The sequence below is a fragment of the Pseudonaja textilis genome, chromosome 4 (assembly GCF_049901715.1).
Source record: "Pseudonaja textilis isolate UNSWEBS1 chromosome 4, rPseTex1.2, whole genome shotgun sequence".
Lineage (NCBI taxonomy): Eukaryota > Metazoa > Chordata > Lepidosauria > Squamata > Elapidae > Pseudonaja > Pseudonaja textilis.
In genome coordinates, this window is record NC_141993.1 from 41,468,983 (window position 1) to 41,495,415 (window position 26,433).

General features: G+C 35.1%; 1 protein-coding gene across 40 annotated transcripts in view; it reads left to right on the forward strand.

Moving 5' to 3' along the window:
- The window catches only part of ABLIM1 (actin binding LIM protein 1), a 200,855-nt gene that overhangs the window by 167,424 nt on the left and 6,998 nt on the right, over window positions 1-26,433 (forward strand). For 8 of the 40 annotated variants that reach the window (XM_087932689.1, XM_087932686.1, XM_087932677.1 and 5 more), the window contains 9 exons: window positions 4,450-4,554; window positions 8,738-8,785; window positions 14,143-14,289; window positions 16,668-16,762; window positions 16,864-16,960; window positions 20,575-20,639; window positions 22,391-22,459; window positions 23,920-23,994; window positions 25,791-25,871. In XM_087932689.1, coding sequence (XP_087788815.1) covers window positions 4,450-4,554; window positions 8,738-8,785; window positions 14,143-14,289; window positions 16,668-16,762; window positions 16,864-16,960; window positions 20,575-20,639; window positions 22,391-22,459; window positions 23,920-23,994; window positions 25,791-25,871 — 782 coding nt within the window. Of the gene's footprint in view, window positions 1-4,449; window positions 4,555-8,737; window positions 8,786-14,142; window positions 14,290-16,667; window positions 16,763-16,863; window positions 16,961-20,574; window positions 20,640-22,390; window positions 22,634-22,834; window positions 23,995-25,790; window positions 25,872-26,433 lie in introns of those variants that run through there. The other 32 variants (XM_087932697.1, XM_087932692.1, XM_087932673.1 and 29 more) reach the window with 16 other exon arrangements.

Below are 26,433 nucleotides of genomic sequence, written 5' to 3' on the forward strand. Positions count from 1 at the left end.
TAACATACCTTCTAAATTTACACACATATTCTGGAAGATTTCTGCCTTCCTAATTCACAGATGTAAAAAAATCTGGTGGAAAATCACTGCAGATTATGTATGTCATAATTATTTCAAAGAAATGTGAGAATATGTTCAAACATCAGTGATGGTTATTTTCGTTTCATTTCTCAGCCCATACTCATTGCAGCTTCAACCTGGGCTGCTTGGAAGCTTGCTATTGCACATTGTTAATAGTAATGGTTATGAACCTAGTATTTTGCAATTCTCAGTGGTTTCATAATACTTATATAGCATATTCCCAAATATAAGGAGTTTTTCTTTCTAGGAATTCTTTTCCACTAGCTTACTAAATGAGAAATAGGATGATATCAATAACCTATCTTAACGCTATTAGGATACATATTTGGTCACTATATTATATTTGCTAATACTGAAAAAAATAAAAGAATAGTCACTATAGACTATTGTGTATTACCCCAGAAGTGTTGTGGGAATAGGATCCATGTTCTTTCTGGGCACTTTCAAATTAGGAACAGTTACTGCTGAATTGGTCCCTCAAACCTACGACCAATGATACTAAACAGCAGATTCTCTAAGAAATAGATTCCTCCAAAAGATTTTCCTGCAGATCATGATATTTGACAAACAATATTGACACTACTTGATTACCAAGCACTTAACGATAGTCTGTTGCTCTTGTTTTAGAAGTTCTGCTTTGGACCTTCTGTTTTCATTTATTGCTTTTAGCTTATCTCTTCATTTGTATCTTTCTGTAGATGTTTTAAATTAAAGTACAATATTCCAAAATATGCAATGTACTGTTCTAATTAAGGAAATATTTGTGTGCTTCCTGGACAGATCATCTTAATAATAGTGATTTGTATTAGAATCTATTCCTGAATCAATACTGTGTCACTTCCATTGTGAACTTGAAACCAAGATTATTTTAGCATAATTGTGGGACATATCACAGGTGTAATATTTAGATGGTGTAGTTTTTCTAAATGAGTATTTAAAGAATGAGAACTATTAATCCTTTACCCCATCAAACTCAACCTTTTGTAGAAGAATATCATCTTGAAGGAAACCAAATGTATCAAGTAAGTTCAGGCTCCATGATTTGTAACCTTAGGAAACTTGTGCCTGCACCATCCTGGAGAGTTTTAATTTTAGTGCTGGATCATGGACTTAATTGCACCTACCTGGTCTCTTTGTGTACATGGATATGATGTAATATCATAGTTTACTGACTAGCTTCAAGAAATAAAGCAACATAGAGCTGCTAGACAGCTGCTGGAGGAAGACGGAGTGAGGCCAAGCACAGAGGAGTACTATATCAGGACTTGCTTGTGTCATTAAAGGTTGCAAAACATATTTATATCTCTATCTTTATTGCATCTGCAGATGGTAAGGGTAAGGAAGAGCTGGGGAAGCCCCAGTAGGACTACTGTGGGACTACTGTGAACCTCTCAATGTGGCACTCCTGGACCTCTCAATGGATTTAAGTATCATCAAAAATGGCAATCATCTAGATTTCAGGGGTTAGGAGTAAGAGGCACTGTGTTACAGTGATTCTTTGCATCTGTCTTTGCATCTGTCTGACAAAGTTGCTCATCTTTGCTGTAAGTTGGACTCTGGCTAGGGAGATCCTTTGAAAGTGACCTTTCAAAGACATGTGTGAACCTTGTTTGAGCCAGTTGGATCTTTTGCTGTCAGCTTGGCCCCTGTGTTCTGGACAAATGTCGCTTCTGGTTGATTAAAGCCTCCTGGGAAGTGGCATGCAGTTGGGTAGAAGCAATGATTAATGCCTCTTTGTGAGAGGGGATGGGACTGCCTTCCTTAAAGGGAATGTTGGTGCATCCCTTTCTCAAAAGGCCATCCTTGAATTCAATGGTGCTAGACAATTTTCATCCAGTCTCGAATCTTTCCTTTTTATTGATGGTTGTTAAGGTGGTAGTTGGCATGCAGATATAAAGGGTCTTGGATTAAGCACATTATCTGAACTCATTTAAGTCTGGATTCTGGCCAGGGCACTGAAATGGCATTGGTTGTACTTGTCAATAATTTTTAGAAAGCTGTGGATAAGGTGGTACAACCATTGTGGCCCTCCTGGACCTCTCAATGGATTTAAGTATCATCAAAAATGGTATTCATCTAGATTTCAGGGGTTGGGAGAAAGAGGCACTATGTTACAGTGATTCTCCTCCTCCTTCTATGGCTGGTTCCAATCGGTGTTTGTTCTTTCCCACCTTTACATTATGGGTGCCTTAGAGCTCAAATCTTTTGCCTCTCTTTTTTAATATCTATATGAAACTGCTGGGATATATCATCTGCTCTTCTAGTGTTGACCAAGCGCCTGCAAGCTATAATGGTCTGGATGACAAGAAGCCAGCTTCAACTCAAACCTGGAAGCTTTAACTCAATCCTGGCAAGTGGCTCTGGGTTTCAGTGTCCCGTCCCCCCCCCCAGGTGATATTACATCTTGACTTTGGATGAGGTGGGGCTCCCTTGGGCTGAGGTGAGTCCTCCTAGTCTCATGGTTCCTGCTTGAAGAACAGGTTGCCACCATGGCTGGGTGTGTGGGGGGACTTTGTGCAGATTTTTCTAGTACACCAGTTGCCCCCCTTTTTGGTCTTGGTTATGGTCACTCATGACTTGATCACTTCCCATTTGGATTACAGAAGCATACTCTACATGTGGCTTCTCTTGAAGACTACTTGGAACTTTCACCTGGTCCATAATGTGGGGGTACATGCAGTGATGCGAGGTTTATCCTAGTTCCATGAGCTGCACTGGCTCTCAATTTCTTTCTGGATATAATTAAAATTCTGGTTCTTTCCTTTAAAACCGTAAAAAATATAGGATCAGGTTGTAAGACGGCCTGTCCCCAAGTTTGGATAAGGTGGGCATACTCCTAGTCCCAGACTTAAATGTTACCATTTTATGAACCTAGGAAATGTTTCTTCTTCATGACATCATCTGTCCTATAGAACACCCTTCCCACTGAAGTTTAGCAGGCCTTCACCTTTTTCGGCTTCCTAAAAGCACCAAAGACCTGCCTTTTCCTCCAAGTCCTTGGATAGGATAAGATTAACAAGAAGACCTTGTGGTGGACTGCATGTAAAAGTTTAACTCTAGTGACAAGTTTTGATGTTTGTGGTTTTAATATTTTTATTTCACACATATGTTAGTTTAATTGGTGGTGGTGAGCTGCCCAGGGCTTGGTACAAGATGAAGAGTTATATAAATATTTTAAATAAATAAATGTCTGCACAATCGTGTTGCAAGCCAAAAGTTGCGGGACTTTATTATTTGCAGTGATATTCCTGAAGGGAAGGATCTTTCGGGTCATGAAATCCAAACATGCTTGGAATCAACAAAGATATTACTTGTTTGTCATTTTGTACCTATACTTTGGAAATGGATAACTGCATCACTAGAATTAGCCATGCAGTTGGTAGGAGAGGATAGCTAGTTATGCATTTTCTTCCCATAGCTTTAAAAACTACTACTCAAACATTTTTTCATTGTTCTTTCTGCCATACTTTTTTAGAGCTAACCTTACTATTTGGCAGAGTGGTAAGCTACCCCGAGTAGTTGATTTGGCTATCTTAATTGGGTCGCATCTATATAGAAATAGATACAGATGTTCCCAGTAAAATTGAGGCATCTCTCTTCTCTTATCATTATCTCTGTCCCTCTGTAAAATAGGTTTGAGATATTTTCTGCTTTAGATACTAATTGCATATGTCCTGCCTTGACATGGAGACGGAGCAGATTCAAAGCCTTTACTCTTCTGTCTCAGACAAGAAAATGTTTGGGCCAACCTTGCTTTCCAGAAGCTTATCTGGAAAAGATTCTGCAACTGAACAAAATGTATCTCCAATGAGGAGCAATGTGGTTTAAATTAATAAGAAATGAACAACTGAACCAGGCATTAAACAGAATAATGTGTTAGCCTCTTTGCTCATTTTTCATGTGTGATCATTTTAAGTATGGGAGCTTCTTTTGCATGAGAATTAACTGAAAAGCCAACTTGATTTGCATTTTGCCTAGCAATAATTTTGCTGTTACTTGTATACTGAAACCCAGTAATTCCAATTGCCTTTTTCCATTCCTTTTCACATCTCATCTATGTAATTTAAACGCATGGTACCCTTATGCATGCTATTGATGAATGAATGAATGAATGAATAAATGAATGAATGAATGATATAATGCAAGTTGCCAAATTCCAGCCTAAGGTGAATAACTCCTTTAATATGTAATAGCAGTGCCTTATAATACTAGCCACATTACTTAACTCTCCTGTATATATTTTTGTTTGTTTTTCCTTCTCTGGTTTTCCCTTGCCGTTGACTTTTGGTTGGGTTTTACTTATGCCTGCTTCTTTACTGCTCTCTTTGTTTTGTTTGTTTGTTTGTTTTTCCATTCTCCTCATTGGAGGCAATGAGCCATCCAGCGGTCGGAATTCCCCCGCCCCTTATCGGCCCGACAGTCGCCCTCTAACACCAACTTACGCTCAGGCCCCTAAACATTTCCATGTTCCAGGTAGGAGTGGCATTGTGTGTCTTGGTGTCTTGTCTGAGTGTAGACTGTAGTAGCTTTTGTAACCCTTTGTTTTTGTCTCCATCGCTGCATGCTGTTTAGTTGTTTTGAACTTGGGATATCCCCTGAACTGCTTTGAGATCAGACTTGATTGTTTAATTTGAGAACAATTAGAAAATGTGGAAATTTTCAGTTCAATTTTCATTGATATTTCTCCAAATCATAACGTTGGGGAAACAGCAATACATAGTGGTTTAGTTTAGTGCAAGGCCCAAGTTTTTTTCTTGTTTGTCTCAGAGTTATATCATGTTGATACTGATTAGTATTTTTTCACAAAGGACAAAGTATAGAATGCAGGCCTAAGTGTATGAAAGAAACTAAACATTAGCAGCCTTTCTTATAAATTTTTAAAAGAAAAAAAGAAAACTTAAGAATAATGAAAGGAAGAATTTACATCAACATCATCTCAGTTTCAATTAACTATTAAATTAGTTTTATGTATATGTCCAATATACAGTGCAATTGATTGGATAACATAATCTTAGAAAAAAATAGGAAATTAACTATACATAGTGGTATAAAGAGACAAATAGGCATTGAAATAGGCCTCTGCTGAAAATCCCATGGCAACAGAAATGGAGGTAAGTTCTTCATACCTTTGTATAATTGAAAAAGAAGGGATATCCTTCATTCTTATGGGATTAGTCTTTTTGTTATCATTGGTACGTGCAATATCCATTTTGTTTGTCTTCTGATTAGTAACTACACTATTGGTACATAATTTAAAAAGGAGTCTTCCAATAAAAAACCTCAAATTAATAGGTAGATACCATTTTCTAAAAGGGACCTACTGTAGTGATCAGGCACACCCAATGATTCAATGTGGGAGTTGAACACTTTCTCTCCACAGGACTTAATACTGTGATTCTGTGATTCTTAACACTTAAATCTGTGATTTATCATTCTCAGACATAGATGTGACACGTAGATGCCAAAATACCCTTCCATTTAGTTTTGAAATGTGTTCAAATTGTATAATTCCTATACTTTTGTATACTTAATTAAGTTATGTTAATAAATATTAAGTATTTATTAACTATTTATAAAATATATTTTTGGCATATTATTTAAATGTTGGTTAAACAGAAGAGATTCCCGAAGTACTTAGGACTGTCTTGGTTAGCATGCTGCTTTTCTCGTTATTCCAATGATCCCTAAGAGGAAAACTGACAGGTTGGCATAACTGTGGAGCACCCGAGGCATATGGCAGCAGTGATCAGTTTTCTGATATTTCCCATTTTTCACTTTTCACTGCAACTTTTGTTGTTCTTTCACGGCTGTCCCTTTGTGAGTCAGTGAGGAGAGCTATAAAACCATGGGTCACTTTAGTTACTTCAGCGACACATAGACCTGATACGTAATATGTTGATATTGTACTCCAAAGGATTAGCAGAATAGGAAAAAAAATATGGACTGTATGCAATTTAAATTAACAAAATTAATTAAGGATATTTAGTATTTTCCAGCCAACATTAGAAGGGTCACAAGGCTGTACCTAAAATTTTGAGACAGCATATAAACCTGGAACTCATGGCATGGGTCATGCCTTAAAATGATAGAATATCATGGAGTGGTGTAGGAGGTTTTACAAATGGAATTAACCTTTTTTTATTACATCTTGGATATTCCCTACTCCAATAGTTTTCCTCCCACCATGGAGCTCTTTTTCAAGAATGCACATCTAAGAAGATTGGAGTCAAAAACTCAAATGACCCCTACAGCCAATGGTTCTCGGAAAATACACCCTAACTCTCAATCTTGTGTACATTTAATCTGGCTGTTATAATACTATACAATATCCATTGCTGAAACTGGGAACGTTTTTAGAGACTCTCATGGTAGAACAAATTTTTTTTTTTTTTTGAGAAATAACATTATTTTTTAAAAAAAGTTTTCTTTATTAAACAATTAAACAAACACAAAGACAGACAATTTTTACAATAAAAAAGTTGAACGTGGTACAGTCTCCCTAACATTGTCATGAGAAACTTTTCTCTCTTGGTGGAGAAATAACATTATTTGCAAGCATATAACAGAATAACGGAGTTGGAAGGGACCCTGGAAGTTTTCTAGTCTAATCCCCTGCTCAATCAGGAAGCCCTATACCATTTCAGATAAACCTTTTGTCCAATCTTTGCTTAAAAACCTCCAGTGTTGGAGAATTCACAATTTCTGGAGGCAAGTTGTTCCACTGATTAATTGTTCAAACTGTCAGGAAATTTCTCCTTAGTTCTAAGTTGCTTCTCTCCTTGATTAATTTCCACCCTTTGCTTCTTGTCCTGCTTTCAAGTAGTTTGGAAAAGAGATTGACTCCCTCTTCTTTATGGCAGCCCTTAGATATTGGAACATATTATTTAACTAATCCATTAGGTACCATTCCCTAGATACACATACTAAATATCCAGCATGAAGTGATTCTGTTACACATGGAAAATTATAGTATCACAGAGCAATCTTGTTTCAAAGGATTTGGAAGAGAGAAATGTCAGTTCCTTTAGGGACATTTGCTGTTAAACATGTCAAATACACCTTTTCTAGAGATTACTATATGTAATTCTTTCAACACAGAAATAGAACAACTTGCAATAGAACATTTAACTTCACAATCATCAACTTCCAGGGCACATATAAGGTTCTCCAAGTCTGACTATGTCATCGGTGTCAAACTCGCGGAGTCACATTGCCATCACATGTTTCACGATGTTTTTTCCTGTTGAGGAGCTGGGGTAGGCGTGGCCTATGCATGACGCATCTGGCCCATAGGCCATCAGTTTGACACCCTGGACTATGTGATTTTGAGCCAATACCACTGCTTAACCCAACCCCTCTTGATGGTTGCTATGGGGAGTGGGGGTAGAAAAAAGACAGCTATGCTAGCTCCCATGAACTCTTATAGAAAAATTAGAAATCTTATAAATAAAAAAATAAATAAGATTGTGGCATTGCTTAGAAAAGAAAAAAGATGTAAACTGATAAGGAGAAATCATTACAAAACCTCTGAAATGAACTCAGGATTGAATGATTGCTCTTTATAAAAGCTCTTAACATACTTTTTTTTCATTTCCAAGTTTTTGATTGTCTGTCTTAAATCATTTGCAATAAACTATCCAATATAAGAGTGCTGTACCATATAATGCATACAAATACCCACTTTCAGCTCTCTGTGGTCAAAGGCATACTTAGAAATAAGCTACACTGAACACAGTTGTGCTTACTTCTGTGTAACTGTGTATCAGAATGATAAGGAATCGACTCAATAGCATTCCCATTTTTCTCTGGCTAATGAGTAAACATAAATGAGAGAATTACTTAACCCAAAAATGATTTTGGTTTTAGAGCATATTTTCTAAGAATCCCCTCTTAACAAGCAATTATTAGCATTCTTGCTTTTCTAAATTTCAGCAGAATATGGACTTTTCCTTTTATAGCCAAACTCTTTTTTTAAAAAAAGAAAAACGTTCCTATATAAAACTATTAGACCTGAAGCTTTGAAAACACTGATTTGCCATAAAATTCCCCTTAAAAGGTGCATAACTATTTTGCAATATAAGCTGGTTTCAGGCCCAGACTAAGTAACATGGCAAAAACATTTTCTGAAGTGCCATATAGTCTTGAAGAAAATAGCTCTAGTTCAAAAGGGAATTTCAGAAGCAAGTTCTGAATCTTTATGTAAATGCACATCATTAATGTCGGTGGTCGGTGTGGTTGGAGAACAAATGGTGCTTCTGTGGCCAAGTTTTCCAGTTGATAGGGTAAGCTATGTTCTCTACAAATTATTCTTATCTCCAAACAAGACACCATCATTAATTTCCCTTGAAATGTTTATCCCTCCCCCAGCACACTAAAATACAAATAGAAAGTCTTACACTTTAGGGACATCTCATGTGGCCAGTCATGTGTCAAAAATTTTTATCATGTGTCTGTGATATTTTTCTATATTTGTGTGAATTTGGGTTTCTTTCATAAGACACTTAGCAGTTTTATTTTATGGTTTTTCAGTTCATGTGCCAAATCCTTGATTTGGAACATCCATTAATTTTATGTTTGATTTTTTTTTTCTCTTCCCGTGTAATAATTGAAAATGTAAAATTGTTCATATTTTTCTGCTTTTTTATTTTTTTTACAGATCAAGGGATCAATATTTATAGAAAACCACCCATCTACAAACAGCATGGTAAACCTTATTCTTTCTGTCTTCAAAATGGGATAATCAAATGATTGAATACTTACATGACCAATAAAACTTGTTTGTACTTAATGTTACATACAACACTAATTGATTATTGCTTACTTTTAAAGTTAATATATTTTTATTTTTATTTTCTCTGTATTGAGATAAATAAATTAAATTCAAATGATGTAGATTACATAATCTGTTACATAATCTGCCTCTCTGTTTTAGCTTGCCATTTGCTACAGCAGATGAATTTATTATGATTATTTCTTTACACAGGACCCCTTTCACATAAAAATGTATGTTGGTGTTCATTTCAATATTTCAAACTGGCTTTATTTTTTTTTTAAAATGATATCAGAGGTTATTTATAAACCAGTCCCAGAAACTGAAAATGCCTGATTGCCACAATAAAATCTATGTAGCCTGCATAGGGTTGATCTACAATGAGTGACCTACAATCACTTATTAAGCTCCATGATTAAACAGAACCAAACTTGGTCCAACAATCTGATCTCTATATTAGCTTGATTTTTGTATTTCTATAAATGGTTATGGCTAATTAAGAATATTTCAGGGATAATCTCAATCAAAATCCTAAAGTATCACAGGCTAATTTGGAAGTGTTTACTGCACACACATTTCATTGCTATTGGAATTTTTATTGCTATATTTCTAATGACATTTTTGTTTAATTTAAATTCATTTTATTTTATTGCCACCAATTCCTGAAGATTTTTTGACCCCCAAGGACCACGTTTGTTGCCAGTTTGGAGACTTACATGGACCAATTCTCTTAAAAAGACATAAGGGTGTCTGGTTGTAGTTCTTCTTTATGAACTCTCATCTCTTAACTTCACTTGGTTAAACAGACTACCTGAGAAAACAAACTAGTTCAAACAGACCCTGAACTAGTTTCAGAACCATTCCTCTGATTTAAGGGAATGAATTGCAATGGAAAAAGCGTTGGCAAAATGACCAAGTCTCGGCCAAATTTATTCTCTTCTGTTCCTTCTGTGTCTTGCTGTGCTTGACCTAACTTAAAGGGTAACTAATAAGAATCTCTTTTCTAAGTTGAAGCCAAGCACCAACTCACAAAAGGCAGTATATTTTTGTACATATACCAAGTATAGGAATATCTATTTTCAACAGGATGTGCTTATAAGAAATAAACGAATAGAGTAATTCAATTAAGGATTTCTCATGCTTTTCTTTTAGAAAAAAGAATACATTTTTATTAGAGAATCACATGTAATAGAAAACCTAAAATACCTAACTCAAAAAAAACCCTAAAATACCTAATCTAGCTTTATTCTAAATTAATGAAAGAAAGCTATAGCTTTCTAACCCACAGGGAGCCTAGTATGAATACCTAGTATAGTATTCCATTATCAGAATTGAGAGCGAGAGAACAAAAACGAGAGTCCTGAGTATATCAATCTAATCAGTTATAGGCATGCTATTCAATGCTCAAAAGGGAATAACCAATATAAAATTTCCATAAATAAATGTTCCATAAAAAGATTAAAGGCAAATTGAATTCTTCAAAAAATGAAGACCTCCAGAACATAGAATATAACAAGACTTATTTGCTTGAGGGCAAATATTGATCATTATGTTGCATTTATATTAGCATCATATTATTTTAAAATTTTAACCCTGTCATTTTACCTTTTCTTAATGTTATTTTTATTTCTTTATGATTTTATTGTATCATCTCATCTCCCATTTACTTGTGAATATTTTACCACTGAACTCATCCATTTCAATATGTAAGTATTGTTTTAAATCATGCCTTTGTAATGTCAAACAATGAGCCAAGGTAGCTGTTTTTTATCCATTAGAATTAGATTACCCAGTAGCTCTCATAGTAGTTCTATGTGTATGGCATACATGAAACCTAGAAGAGAAGGAATTAAAACATGCTGGCAATTCATGTTTCAGGTTCATCATTTAGCACATAATGGCTGCAAAGAAATGGAAGTAGAAGTCTTGATGTCCCAGATTCTAGAACAATCATGAATTTTTTTTCTCATGCAATGCAGCTTTCTTCTTTGCAGCCATTTGAACGAATATGCAAAATAGTCAGCAACATGCACAATTGAAGCATAGTGGGGCTTTGAAGAGAAAGTTCAGTGGAAAATTATTCACTAACAAGACAACAACCCTCCCACAATCCTATACAATAATGCTCATTTTAACTCATTTTTGAATAGGCCTTAATATTTCACAGGGTGAAAAAAAAACAGTTGTAGAAATCCAGCAGGGCTTCAGATGCTATATTTTGAATTGGTTGCTGCTATTGCCATTTTGCATGTTTTTAAAAGTCCATTTATTTAATTGTCTTGGATATGTATCTCTCTAATGAGAAGAGGCTGGCTGATAGAGAGGCTGTGCAAAGCTTCCCTTTCTCTTGTTAAAGCTTGTTTAAAAAGCATAGTATTGAAGTGGCACATTTTTTGCAATAGATTGAAAAGCTTTATTCACTTTAACAGACTTACTTCATTGTTTTAATTAATTTAATATGTTCAAGTGCTACAAATCATTTCTGATGCAAGTATGCTTCCAGAGATCTTGCTTATACGTTCAAAAAAGGTCTATGTGTTTTAAATCTCTGACATCAGAAAATATGTTGATTTATCACTTTTTAAATCCTGTTTGTTCCCTTATGATGGAGCTATTTGCTCAGATGCTTTTTATCTTTTTTCCCCACATACTTTTTGCATATTGCAATTAACAAATGTTAGAAGATTGATTAAACTTTCAGGATTTTTTTTGGAAATTGAATATATCAAGTAGTCTTCAACTTATGATTTAAGAATGCAGTCATTATAATAGAATAGAATAGAATTCTTTATTGGCCAAGTGTGATTGGACACACAAGGAATTTGTCTTGGGGCAAATGCTCTCAGTGTACATAAAAGAAAATATACATTTGTCAAGAGTCAAGAATCATAAGGTACAACACTAAATAATAGCCATAAAGTACAATAAGCAATCAAATCATACTAGGAAACAGTCAATTCATATATTTATATAAATTCATATAAATATGAATTGCATCTGATTTTATTACCTTATTTGCCATGGTTGTTAAGCAAATCACTGCAATCATTAAGCAAATCTGGCTTTTCCCATTGACTTTGCTTGTTGAAAGCCTCCTTTGAAGGTCAGAAATCACATGATCATGGGATACGGTAAATACATGCAGTTGCTAAGTTCCAAATTTTGATTGTATGAGTACAGGGACACTGCAGTGGTTGTTAGTATAACACTACCTTTATAGCAAAACAATATGCTGACCTTTACCACAAGTTAGGTTCATCTCAGGTGGTTATGCTCCCATATAGATAGTCACAGCCCAACTTCATCTTTAGTGTATTGCTTCTAAATAGTCCCAATAGATTTTGAATTATATTTGTTTTGTTTGAATGAATCCTAAAATATAAAGAGTTGAAACAAAAATACATAGGCAAATGCTGATATAAATTCTAGAAGTTCTCACTGAACATTTTCAGCAAAATAAGTGAAATTCATTATTTTTCAGTTATGTATCTATAGTTCTGGATTTATCAGCAAAAGTTCATTAATTAGTTGATCAGGAAATGACAGAAAGTTCGAATATACTGTTATATTCCCTACACACAGGAAAAATGGCATTGTCATTATTATTATACTAACAAGCTGCTATGTAGAACTTCTGTTACTCCAGTAAACTTACATATTGCCAGCCATTCAAAAGCTGCATACAGACCTAGCATTATATCATAATTGGACTGAAAATAGCCAATTTTCTCTACTGGACTCAGCTTAGGGATATCTACTTTTCTGTTGGAGATGTTAGTGCCACACATTATAAATTTCCACTATTTTAAATGTGCCTTTACAGGTAGTCCTCAACTTATGACCATAATTGGAATCAAAATTTCAATTGCTAAATGATGTTATCGTTAAGCAAGTCATCAAGTGACCAAACTCAATTTTATGACTATTTTTATCATGGTGGTTAAGTGAACCACTGTAGTCATTCCACAAATCACATGGTTATTACATGAGTCATGTCATTGTTAAGTGAATACAATTTTCCCCCATTGAGTTTATTTCTTGGAAGCCAACTGGTCCCAAATAGCTATCACACAAATACAGAACACTGCAACTGTTCTAAATGCAAGCTATGGTAGTTGTCAAGTGTCCATGTCATGATCATGTGACCATGGGGATAGTGTAGTGGTTGAAACTTCAAGAAGGGATGGTCAGTTACTTTCAGTGCCATCAAAACATCAATCTGCTGTTCCCTGAATGGTCAAAAGTCAGTTTCTATGGAAATTCTCAGTCATCCAGGTGATGGTCATCCAGGTCAAAAGTGCTTTTTCAAGAAGCAACTGGACCTTCTGGACTTTTTCCTTCACTTTTAATCCAAGAAGCTTCTTCAGATCTGAAGAAGCTTCTTGGATGAGAAACGAAATGTCTTCAAGGAAAAAACCCAGAAAATCCAGTTGCTTCTTGAAAAAGCAACTTTCGGTCAAAAATCAAGGACTACCTGTATTATTATATAGCGATGTGTGGAAACGTCAGCTAAAATGGGGAGGAGAAGTTAAGAGACTAGCTATCCTGGAATCCCTGAAGCAGAGGAAGTGATGGACAATGATCCCTCCTAAACCTTGGAGAATTTATCTAGTTCTGTAGAGTGCAGATAATTTAGCAAGATTCTTGTAAATAGGTGAGTGGTAATAATACATCGCTCTGATAAACTGTCAGTATCCCTATGGTTTCTAGTGCCTGACAGGGAATTATATTTTAAATAGAGCAATAGGGAAGACTGAAATCTCAACTGGGGAGACTTCCTCTATTTTTCTAAGAGCCTTGGTAATTTGTCAGGAGCCTAATTCTGGCAGGGACTCCACTTTTCTCCTCTGTTTATATGTTCCCTTATATGGTATTCTGAATGATTAGTTTGTTTCTTCTAAAGAATATTTTATTTAGATGAGTAAATATGTTTCATGAATGAATGAATGAAACAAAGCATGACTTATGGCTGGGCCAAGACTTATGGCTGGATCAGCTTTTGAATTATGGACCTCATTTACATTGAGTAGGAGGGAATGAGACTCAGTCCAGGAGAGAAATGCCGCTTTGGTTCTTGTGTTAATGTTTTATTTGTATGCACCATACAACTGAAGTTCTCAGGAATGTCAAAAATTTACGTATTATGGAAATTGGGATTTTATCTGTTACTAAAAGACAATGTGAAAAATATGATTGTATTGTATGGAATACAATAGATCCATAGCACTAATCTAGGCCATAACAAAGCAATTTAATTGGCTAGTTTTAAGTTCCCCCTAATTACCGTCTAGATGCAGCTGCTCTGGCAGCCCAGAACAAGCCTTTCGATGATATCATCAAGTCCTCCAAGTTCCCAGCAGCCCATGCTCCAGCACCCAACGAGATTCCAAAGATTGAGACAGAATACTGGCCAGGTCCTCCGTCACTTGCGGCTGTAGGTATGAAACAAGTGATGTGGGTGAAAACCCATGCACAGCTTCCTGCTATCCATAAATACATTTAGGCTGCTATGAATGCTGCAAACGTCTGATGAGGACGTTGAACTTTTTTGCACTGACTGCTCTTAGGAGAATTATGCTCTGTATCTAATTAATATTGGAGTTGTGGGGGGAAGTGTTACAAACTTTATGGATTTGATGGCATCTGAATTAGCTGTGGGGATCTCGGTTCCCAAAGTCTGTATTACAGAGGAGATGCTTCAAGAATCTTCTCACTAGAAGCCCCATTCTCTGGATGGATTCCCCAGAATCTTTAAGGGTTTTAGCAAAGGAGGTTTTAAAACAAAAACAAAAAAAATCCAAAGGTACTACCAAAGTGTGCGTAGTGATCCTTGGTTACAACTGTTCATCAGAGTTTGGATTTGGTACCAAGTACCAACATTTACTTATTTCTTTATTTGTCTGACTCACCTACTTGCTGTCTCCTGGGATATACAGATATTACTCCCTAAGGATACACCCAGAATGAAGCAGCCAGGTCAGCTTACAAATGCATTATACCTTCTCATGCATTGTTCTGTTCACCTTCTGTTTCATTCATTCAAGCAATGATCAGCCATGAGCTATGAATGCTGACATTGGAAGACAGAGTTCAGTGAATTCCTTAACCCATTTTGTTGCCTTCAGAAAAGCCAGCCTACTACCAATATTGTAGTACAACTCCACAGCCAGTTCAGCCTTCTTCTATTCTTTGAATGGGTGCGCAGTTTATTCATTGTCACATGTTAAAACCAGGCTCTTTTGGCTTGTTGTTGGACAGTAACAGCATGAATAATACTTGAAATAGCAAAGCTTATATGGCCACATTGCATCATTTTTGTGCCTTAAAATTCTTAACTTTATTTTCCATTCTGTTTTTCATTTCTCTAAGTATTATTTTTAGACCCCATGTGTTCCATGACACATTGTTTAAGTTTGATCACCCAGAGTTGGTTCTTACCTGTATAAATTAAAAGTGATTCACATTGAGATTAATTCAATATGAGATTATTTTGATGGACCAAATTATTCATTCTTCTTCTAGAATTAAATATCAGCTTCATGCAAGAAAAAGATAATAATTAGATTAAAATTAGTGACGTTTTACTTTCATAGTACTTATTATAAATCAGAACATTTAAATATGGGTTAGGGCATATCTGTTATTCTATAAGTGAGAACTATTAGATAGGAATGCTTTTTTGCTTCTATTGTGTCCAATTCTTGAAGACTGCCTGGACTTGCAGTTTTCTTGGCAATATTTTTGAGAAGTGGTTTGCCAATGCTTCCTTCCTAGGGCTGAGAGACAATGACTGGCTCAAGGTCACCCAGCTGATTTCATATATAAGGCAGAACCAGAACTTGCAGTGTCCCAGTTTCTAGTCTGATGTCTTAATCACTACACCAGACTGAGTTTCATTACCCTTTATTTATATTAGTTAAAATGATAAAGGAGTAGTACAGAGAGTAATATCGAAATGATAAAGGTGATTAAAATTATTATCTGCAGTGTATAGCTTACAATTATTTTGTCTCAGGATCAGATTTGGTATGTCACAAAAGCAAAGCATGTGCATAATTATTTAAATTACTATTTTTTTAAAAAAAACCAAAGATGATAAAAAAGCTAGTTGTAGAATCTTTGCCTTTTATGTCACAGTAATTTGATTGAGTTTGAAATTAGAATAACGTGAGACCAGTTGCTGCTCCTTGTCATATAGCAAATTATACTGAATTGACCAACTTTGACCACAGTTCAGTATGTGAAGTTAGTACAGTTACCACGAAAGATTGAGATTGTTAAAATCATGTATTGATTTGACTATAACTAAAAGTAAGAGGAATTATATCAGCAACTAAGGATTTAATGGTTCTCATAAAGAAAAGGAATAGGTTCCTAAAATATTTTAACAAGCTATTAAAATAAGGTTTTTAATAAACAAAGAAATAAAACACTGTGAGCTGAATTATGATACTAATATTGGAAACAGAGCAAGTAAATAGCTGTGACAAAAGTCTTCCTACAAATCTGGCCTCCATTTTTCCTTAACACATTCCCCTTACTTAACAAAATAGTCAATATTAATCAAAATGTTACTAATTATGTTTTTTGCTTTGTAAAACTCTCAGTACATAACATTATACACTTAAATCGTCAAAATGGTTTTATTTAATATATTTAATTCAGAACTGGATTATTTTATTAAGACTGTATTGAGACAGAATTGCTGGATTATTTAGGTAATTTCTTCAACAATCCACTCAGAGGGAATAGGTTGATTATCACTCCTTATACCTGGACTTGAAATAAGTAGTTTTTTTACTGTGGCTTATGGAAGTAGGTTTTGATATGAGACGTCGATCCACTGGCAGAGATGAAGACCTTGAAGAGCTTCAGAGGCGTCGGCAGCTGCAGGAGGAACAGTTAATGAAGGTGGCTATCATCTGAATGTAAATTCTGTCTCTGTGTGCCAAAATCTGCATGATGCAAAGCTTTTTCAGTAGCTTACTTTTCCTCAAAATTCTCATTTGCAGCTAAACTCAGGCCTGGGGCAATTGATACTGAAAGAAGAGATGGAAAAGGAAAAGTCATTACTTGCCAGCAGATGTTACGATTCTCCAGTTAATTCATGTAAGCAGCAAAATTAGAAAAACATAAAAGGATTATGGGACATGATGAACTAAGACTACAATGCTCTACTGTATTCACATAGCTGAAAGTTGAGCTAATTGACTTCAGTGAGATTTAGTTTTTAATAGACCTTTATAGACTTGTACTGTAAAAAGTTCATATTAAGGCTGGTTCTCATCTAATAATTGCAGTTCAATTTCTGATAATACAAAACATGACCTCTAAATAATAACAAGGAAGTAGCTTTTTCTCTAATGTGTTTACTGCCTACATGATAACTCTAGCTATTTCCCACAATGTATTATCGGATGTTTTTAAATGAAGAAAAATTCCAAATGCACATTTCTCAGCATCTACTGAACAAATCCGGGGGAAAAAATGCCTAACCCCTGTTCCAATTATAGTTACAATTACACAAAAACTATACCACAGTCCCCGGCACACAAGCATCAAATCAGCTGTTGGGAAGAGCTCTAGGAAATCAGAATGTATTTAAATTTAAGACGGGATTTTGTAGCATCTTAAACGTTAATACTTTCGCTGCTAAATGTTTGAGGATTAAAATTGTCTTTTTTTGTAGCAAATTAAAAATGGCCATCTCTCTGAAACTTTATCCTAAGGTGTTTTTACATAATATAGATAAGTAGCTCACAATGCTGATCTCTTGAAAAGCACATCTGTATTAGTTTCTAAAATAATATAAAAATCTTATAGTATGTATTGATGTCCAATAAATACCTCTTTAAATTAGAACTAAATTATGATTCCTGCTTTGATCATCTTTGATGAAAAGCTGTTATTGACTCTGTTTATAAGGTAAAACCTTTCCAGTATTAACTAAATATATATTTGCCACCAATCAGAAGCTGTTTTTCCTGTATCATTCAGAGCTGTCATATGGATCTTTTGAAGAACATGCACCCAACTTTCTCCATGTCTGTGAGGTGGCCATAGTTAGGAAACTATTACAGGGAATTGTATAGTTAATCATGCATATAGTAACACCTGTACTCCCCATAACCACTTTATATAACTAGGATGACTGATTATGTATGTATATGATATATGCTGATGTTTGGGTTTCTTTTTTAAAACAACAGGATTTTACTACCTCTTCATATAAAATAAATAGTAGGCAATACATGCATCTCATTTTAAAATAAGCATTTAGCTTAGGGAAAAAATACTATGTCACACTCTTATAATGGGCATCTATGAGAGGATTGCTCTCATGCAACTTATATGAGTATCTCTAAAAACCCAATAAGTCAGTTCATAAAGAATGATTAAGAAAGCAACATGTGACCTGTTGATTCTCATAGTCTTTTAGATGTTCCCACTTTAGGAGGGGAAATCAGCCTCAATGAGTAATGCAATGAATTCAAGCTACTAGCCAACATCTAGAAACAAGTAAAGTAATAACTAGCAGTCAGCACGGGTTTGTTAAAAACAGATCATGCCAAACCAATCTTATAGACTACCTCTTAGTAAGCTAGAAAAAAGTGGAATAGATAGCACCACCACAAGATGGACTCGTAACTGGCTGGCAAACCGTACTCAACAAGTAGTCCTCAATAGGTCTAAGTCTACATGGAGAGAAGTAAGCAGTGGGGTGCCACAAGGTTCCGTCTTAGGCCCAGTACTCTTCAATATCTTCATTAATGACTTAGATGAGGGAATAGAAGGGGAACTTACCAAATTTGCAGATGATACTAAGCTGGCAGGAATAGCTAACACCAAAGAAGATAGGCTCAAGATCCAGATGGATCTTGACAGACTAGAACACTGGGACATGTTTAATAAAATGAAATTCAATATAGAGAAAAATAAAGTCCTACACTTAGGCAAGAAAAACCAAAAGTACACATATAGACTGGGTGAAACCAGGCTCAATAGCGGTAACTGTGAGAGGGATCTTGGAGTCTTAGTGGACAACCAGCTAAATATGAGCCAGCAGTGTGCAGCAGCTACCCCAAAAGCTAATGCAATCCTAAGTTGTATTAACAGAGGGATACAGTCAAGATCAAAGGAAGTACTAATACCACTCTATAAAGCCTTAGTAAGACCACACCTAGAGTACTGCATCCAGTTTTGGTCCCCACATTATAAAAAAGATGTTAATACTCTAGAAAAAGTACAGAGAAGAGCAACCAGGATGATTAGAGACCCAGAGGCTAAAACATACAACGAACGGTTGCAGGAACTGAGCTTGGCTAGTCTAGTGAAGAGAAGGATCAGGGGAGACATGATAGCAGTCTTCCAATATTTGAGGGACTGCCACAGGGAGGAAGGGGTCAAGCTATTTTCTAAAGCACCTGTAGGCCAGACAAGGAATAATGGATGGAAACTGAACAAGGAGAGATTTAACCTGGAAATAAGGAGAAACTTTCTGACAATGAGAACAATCAGCCAATGGAACAGCTTGCCCTTGGAAGTTGTGGAAGTGCCATCACTTGAGACTTTCAAGAAGAGATTGGACTGCCATTTGTCAGAAATGGTGTAGGGTCTCCCGCTTGGTTGGGGGGTTGGACTAGATGACCTACAAGGTCCCTTCCAACTCTGATTATCTGTTATCTGTTAGGTCAGGGATATCAAGCTTGCGTTGTCACGTCGTCGTCGTCACATAATGTATTGCAACTTTTTCCCCTTCACCATGCATGGGCATGGCCAGCATGTGATCATTCAGGCCATGGGTTTGACACCCCTGTACTAGGTCATAGCAATATCATGAGACAGGTCTTTGAGGTAAACTGATACATTCCATAGAAAAAGTAAAGATATAATTACTGTTTGCCTACAGGAATTTTATGTATGAGATGCGTACTTACATACATGTTGTGTTTTCATTATAATTTGTGGAGGGTTTGCGCCTTTTCCAGATATTTAGAATATGTTTCAAACATATAAACATATTGTGCCAGGAGATCCAGGGCCATGATAGTAACAGAACTAAAGAAGGACAAGGATGATTATAGCTTTCATTCTATCTGTCTGCATCAAATCACTTACTTCCAGGCAACAGTCTATAAAAATGATTCACTTCTGGGTATACAAATGTGCCTTTGTGTATGATTACAGAGAGTAGCCTATTCAAGGCTAATCTGAGACATAAATTTAGCAAATTGCTTTAAACAAGCTACTTTTTTTAAACCTCAGTCTCTGCCTCCAATTTGCACCATATGGAAACAATAGTAATCCTGGCTTGTAAATAACTACTGACAGAAGAGCAACATTTTGCTTGTTTAGTGTGTGCGAGAAAATAAATTAGGAGAAGACAGTATGTTTTAAGCAATTTGAATTAGAGACTCAGAATTTGACATTGTGCTGAACCATGACCATAAAGCACAACAAAGCTAGAGGTGGTTGCTGTATAATGTGTAGAGTGACTTGTAGACAGTTAAAACCCATCTATGTCTGTAATATTAGAGAGTAATTGAACATTTCACATCCAAATTTCACTTACTGGACAAAGTCAGGGTCAAATGATTGCTTTAAAAAAATTTATACAGATGCAAATCTACACTTTCAAATTTTTAAAGTGATTTCTAAGATGCTGTGATTTTGACTATGTATTTTTATTTCTTAATAATTATTGTTTTCTCCTTCCCACTCAGCTTTGCACGCCACTGCTTCTAAAACTTCTTCACTGCCTGGGTATGGACGAAATGGACTTCACAGGGTGAGCAGACAATTCTTCCCCAGACAAGAAAGTACACTTTAAATTTCAGTTTCTGTTCTAGGGAGCAAAAAACTTTTTTGTTGAAAAACACTCAAACTACAGTTCAATAATGTTCTTTAGAATATGTAAGTTAAAATACAATATGAAACAAAAATGGTAAAAACAATATAATTCAAAAATGTTAAAAATAGAATAAAAATAAAATTAGAACAAAATAATATTATAGCAACAGTACAAAAATTTTGCTTAGCAGTTAAGATAGTTCTGCCTGTATTTCTTCCAGTCCACCATATTTCTCTTGTACTTTTAGTCTTTTTATGTGTGTTATCAAGGAAAGTAAAAAAGGGTAGTTACTAAGGCCACTTCACCTGGGAAATGGCTTAATTCAGTGGAACTATATAAATCCAGATATTGTTTGAAAGTGGCTCAGGCAAACACATTCTTAATTCATTGAATTATTAGGACCAGCAGAAACAAATTAGTAAATTAGACATGCAGCAAAGCTCAATAAAAATAGTTGTAGATATCTTGTGGGGCTGATTCTGTGATCTGTTCTACTTAATGGAGCTGACAGTTTCCCTTTTATTGAGTCATTTATTTCAATGAGTAAATCCAGTGGAAGAAAAATATTGACATATGGACATAAGATGTGGTGAAAAGAAATAAGAGATTCAACTAAATGTTCTACTCCCACTCTACAATTTCTCAAGACTCCTAAAAAAAGGAGTCTTTTTTTTTTACCCTTCTCTTGATTACTTCACCCTTCTCTTGCTGGGGTGGGGAGGGAGATAGGATGTAGAAATTTGTGTCTGCTATCTCCATCTCATCACATTTTCATATTTAGATCATTCCAATGTAGTTCTTTATAAGAAAAGAATTGAGTTGGGCTATGTACATTCTTGGACTATGTACATTCATTAGAGAAAGCTTTTCCCCTGAAATATCTAAAGAAAATCTACAGAATTCAGATAGGAAAACCAAGAATGATAATCAAATATTACATAATCTGTCTTCAACTGTTGATGGGTTTTATCATAAATATTATTTATCTATGGAAACTGTGATAATTACAAAGCAGTTTATTATGTGCATATCTATCACTAGTGTCCATATAAAACTGGTACAAGATATTCTGGTTCCGCAGGCAGAAATATGACAAATCTGCAGTTACTCCTCTCAAGGAAAGGTGTGGTAATAAATTATTGATAAAAGTGGGCATTTTATGGAGTTATAAACTATTGTTTTAGACTAAATTTCTGCTCTTTCTCACCTTCAGCATAGATACAGCTTTATAAGCATAAAGTACAATAACATTCCTCCTGTACCACTGTCAGTTTTATATGCACTTTTTGTTAATATCATGGATATTCCCAGATAAGAGGCAGTTTTGTCTAGTGGTTAAAGCACCAAGCCAGAAATCGGGAGACTGAGTCGTAGCCCTGCCTTAGCAATGAAAGTTATCTGAGTGACTTTGTACCAATCAACTCTTTCAGCCCAACCCATCTCACGGGGCTGTTGGGTGAGAAAAATAGGAGAAGGAAGGAGTATTGGTTATGTTTGCTACTGAATTATTTTTAACAAATAACAAAGGGGAGAAGGTAAAAAAAATTAAAAAATAAATAAAAATAAACAAGTATGTTATTGTCATGTTTTACATGGCCTTTGTAGTGATCTTTTTACTGTAATTCAATGTTCAGATAATTTGAGTTACCTGTTCATCTTTTTATTTATACATATATATATACATGTAGCCGATGTCCACAGACTTTGGTCAATACAACAGTTATGGGGATGTGAGCAATACAACTCAAGGTAAGTTTGTAAAGGAAATAGAATTTGAGCTTTGGGCTGTTGGTTTTTGAGTTACTTTTAGCATTTATGCTTTCTGTTTTGTTTTTATAGTAGTACATAAGATCAGCTCATCTTTCACATACAGCTTTTGGATACTATACTTAATCTGGAAATACAGCTACACTTGCCATTTGTTGAAAAAAAAAGGGGGTGGAGAGGATTGTTCAACAATATATTAAAACTGAAGAAGACATTGTAAAAAATAAATTAAATTGTAAAAATTAAAATTTAATGAAGGCAGAAAATATATGAATTTTGGGTTGATAATTTTTAGGGAGACTCTTTCATTCATAATAAATCTTATCCTAATTATGTGTCTTTTCTCAATATATATCCCTTTTCAGATTACCAGGTTGGTAAAGATTTTCGTCCATCAAGTTAACAGAAACAAATTCATCAACAGTGCATCAACTATGTTATTCACATCTTAGAGGATTTTCTTAAAACTTGTTAATATGCTTGTTTTATTATTAATGATATAATTATGACACCATGGGAAAGAGTGTCTTACTGTCAGTTTTGTGATTATAGCGAACATTATTAAGATTGTCAAAGAAGCAATGAGTGATAGTTCTCTCATTGATGGATTTCTCCTCATCATTTTGATACCATCCAAAGAAAGTCCGAATATAATTCTGATTATTCTGTAGTTATACCTCTGCTCTTCTCCAGATAATTTCCTGTCTTCTTTATATTTTACTGTGGTCATGGAATAAAATCTTCCAATGTATTTTATACAAAACAGGCACAATGGGTTATATAAAATGGCCAATTAAAAATGTAGTGTTATTTTTTAAACATAACCCTTCTCTTTACATGTTTGAATATTACTGTTATGGAAATCTCTATACATTAGTTACAGAAAAGATTGATGTAGAAAGAATTAAAAAAATTTTTTGTTAAAAAAGATAAAATGCTTTGGTACAACTGAAAAGGAACCAAATATTGTAAAGATGGTAATTAGAACTAATGCAATGGATCAGTCTGTAGGACAGTTTTCCTTACATTCCTTATTCCCTGAATAATCGTGTAAGGAATATTCTAGATAAGAAAAACGAACTATATTTTTAAATATTTTAAACATTAGGTTATTAATTATTAAGTTAGGCCATAAATATAGAATATTTGACATTTTTAGAACTGATCAGTAATTTCTTGTGACCAAAATGTTATCTTATTTTGTCAATCGGTCTTTGGGAAGAGTCCCTGGGATTCTTCATAACTGAAAGAGAGAACTATGAATAAAGGCCACGTAAATTAGGAGCCGCATCTTTATGTGTAGTATATATCAGGCATAATTACATTTATTATACATATTTCTTTGGAATTCACGTGCATACACAGCATGAATACCTTTACTCTATCTGTGTGGGTTTGTGTGAATAAGGATGTAATCTATGTGTTTGATACCTACATGATTCTGATACAGTTTCACCCAGATGGTCTTGTCCCTGGAATGCGAATGGACCGAGGAGTCTCTATGCCTAACATGTTGGAACCAAAGGCAAGTGCTGATCTTACTGTGCTTCACAACAACGAAGGGTAATTTTTGGAATGATAGCATACTATTAAAAATGCTATTGTTTTTTAATGTGTTTATTTATATGTCAGTCCTCTCTTTTTGAGACAGTTGGACATCATCTTTATTTGAAGTGAGCACATAGGATAAGGAATTTAATATATAAGAAACTAGACAACAGTATTTAGGTGGATCTAAAACAAATAGACCTTAACAATCATGTGAAATCAGTTAGACCCACTAGTAACGCGACAGCATTAATTGGGATAGATCAGCAGTATGCAGCAGGAATGAATTCATTCTTGGTTGTGCTGCATGCACAATATAAAATGAAAATCAAAGCAGATGTTCTAATTGAAGTCCCATTGTATACATTTTTATTCAGAGGTAAATCCTAGTAATTCAGTGAGCTTTATTCCCAGACTCACATAATTCCAGAATAGGATATCCAAAGCAATCCAAAGAGTGCATGCAGGAAAGGGTTGTTACATGAAAGGCCATTTTAAAAAAACCAGACTAAGTTGTGCATTTTCTTTTGCTTATAACACTAAAATAATGCAGGAATTGCTAATTGTTGCTCTATATCTCATTATTTTTGATGTAGTATAAAAAAGGGGAAGGAGGCAATTTTTTGGATGTGAAGAGAAAAAAGTTTGAATACAGTGAAAAAGAACCACTTTCCTTATTCTCTCTCTCTCCTTCCTACTCCACATAAAACTGCAGTGACATAAAGATAGACAGATAGATAGATAGATAGATAGATAGATAGATAGATAGATAGATAGATAGATAGATAGATAGATAGAGCCATAAAAAAAAAACATTTTTACCCGCAGTGTTTTTCAGACAGTCTTTCTGGAAACTCTTTTTTTGTTGTTCATTAATTTTCTTGGTCACTGATACAGGATATCAAGTTAGTTCTTAAGAAATATGCTCAGAATGTATAATGTCCTGGTTATTGTGGTTTTAACATATGTAGTCCTAACTTGGGATTGTAGAGACATGGGAAAATTAAGGCTTATCTCTGAGTGTATTCACTTGAAATGTTCAGAGACGGTAAATAGAAGTCTTCCATCATCACACTGAGTTCACTGATCATCCGACTTCAAACAAATAAGCCAAATCCAGACAAATCACATTCTGGTTTTGCACAATATGAGAATGCAGCCTTACAGAGGAGTGTGTATATATTTCTGGTTTTTAGTCTCTAATGCTTATTTTATTAAAGCTCAAGGTTTCTGCGCAAGATGCTTGCACTATCACATATAACTAGTTTAATAGGGGAGTGGTATGATGACTAAATAGGTATGTAGGAAAGTAACTTTAGTTTAACTTAAAAAGAGAAATGGACAGGACAAATATAAGCAAATGAATGGCCAATGAAATAACTTTTTTACAGAGTGCTTGTTTCTGAGTACATACGCCAAGAAGATAAAGGCTAACCAATGGTGATCTGTAAAAGAAAGAAGATAGTAAGCATTATCCATCAGCTTATCAAGGAAGGAAGGAGGGAGGGAGGTGCAGGAAGAGAGAGAGAGAGAGAGAGAGAGAGAGAGAGAGAGAGAGAAAGAAGGAGGGACGGGGGGGGGAGAGAGAGAGAACATAGATGGGACATTTTTATAATTATGAGACTTCATTGTTCAATAACAAATATTCCAAGGAAGCCATGTAATGAACTTGCAGCTGTCTTTTGACAATGACGACATTATGCTTGTGAATTTGATGTCTATTTGTGGCATTTAATAAATTCTACATAAAGGCCTTTTCTATATGGTTAACAGATATTTCCTTACGAAGTACTCATGGTGACCAACAGAGGGCGAAATAAAATTCTAAGAGAAGTGGATAGAACCAGGTTGGAGGTAAGAACCAGGTGTCAAATTTGGCATTAAAAGAAACTTTTGTAAGGATATGGATTGCCCATTATTCATAACCTTACAAGATAGTGCATTAATCTGAACTAACCGCTTCATCCATACAAAGATAACTAATACACCAATCCACGCAAGCCTGCTCAGAAATAAGTTTCACTGGGTTGAGTGATCCTTTCTAAAGTAAATATGTATAGAATTGGAACCATACATATCATAGTGTACAGCCACATTTTTCCCAAGGTTATGCTCTAGTTGTAAAACTGTTTTCAATCACATGACATAACAATGTCATCAGAGTACATAGGGCCCAATTTTTTAGTATACACCCCCCCACCAGCAACCTAATGAATCAGATTCAAGCCAGCTAATTTGGGTATTGATTCTGGAGAAATATTAGTGAGATTGTGAGTACATACCTCTGCTATATAGAAATACTTGGCCTTTCATGTCCATAATAGATATCAGCTGAATCAGCTGAAGGTATAAGATATGTATATTTTTTAAGACAAATGTGCAGGCATATTCTTAGAAATAAAATCTGGTCTATTTC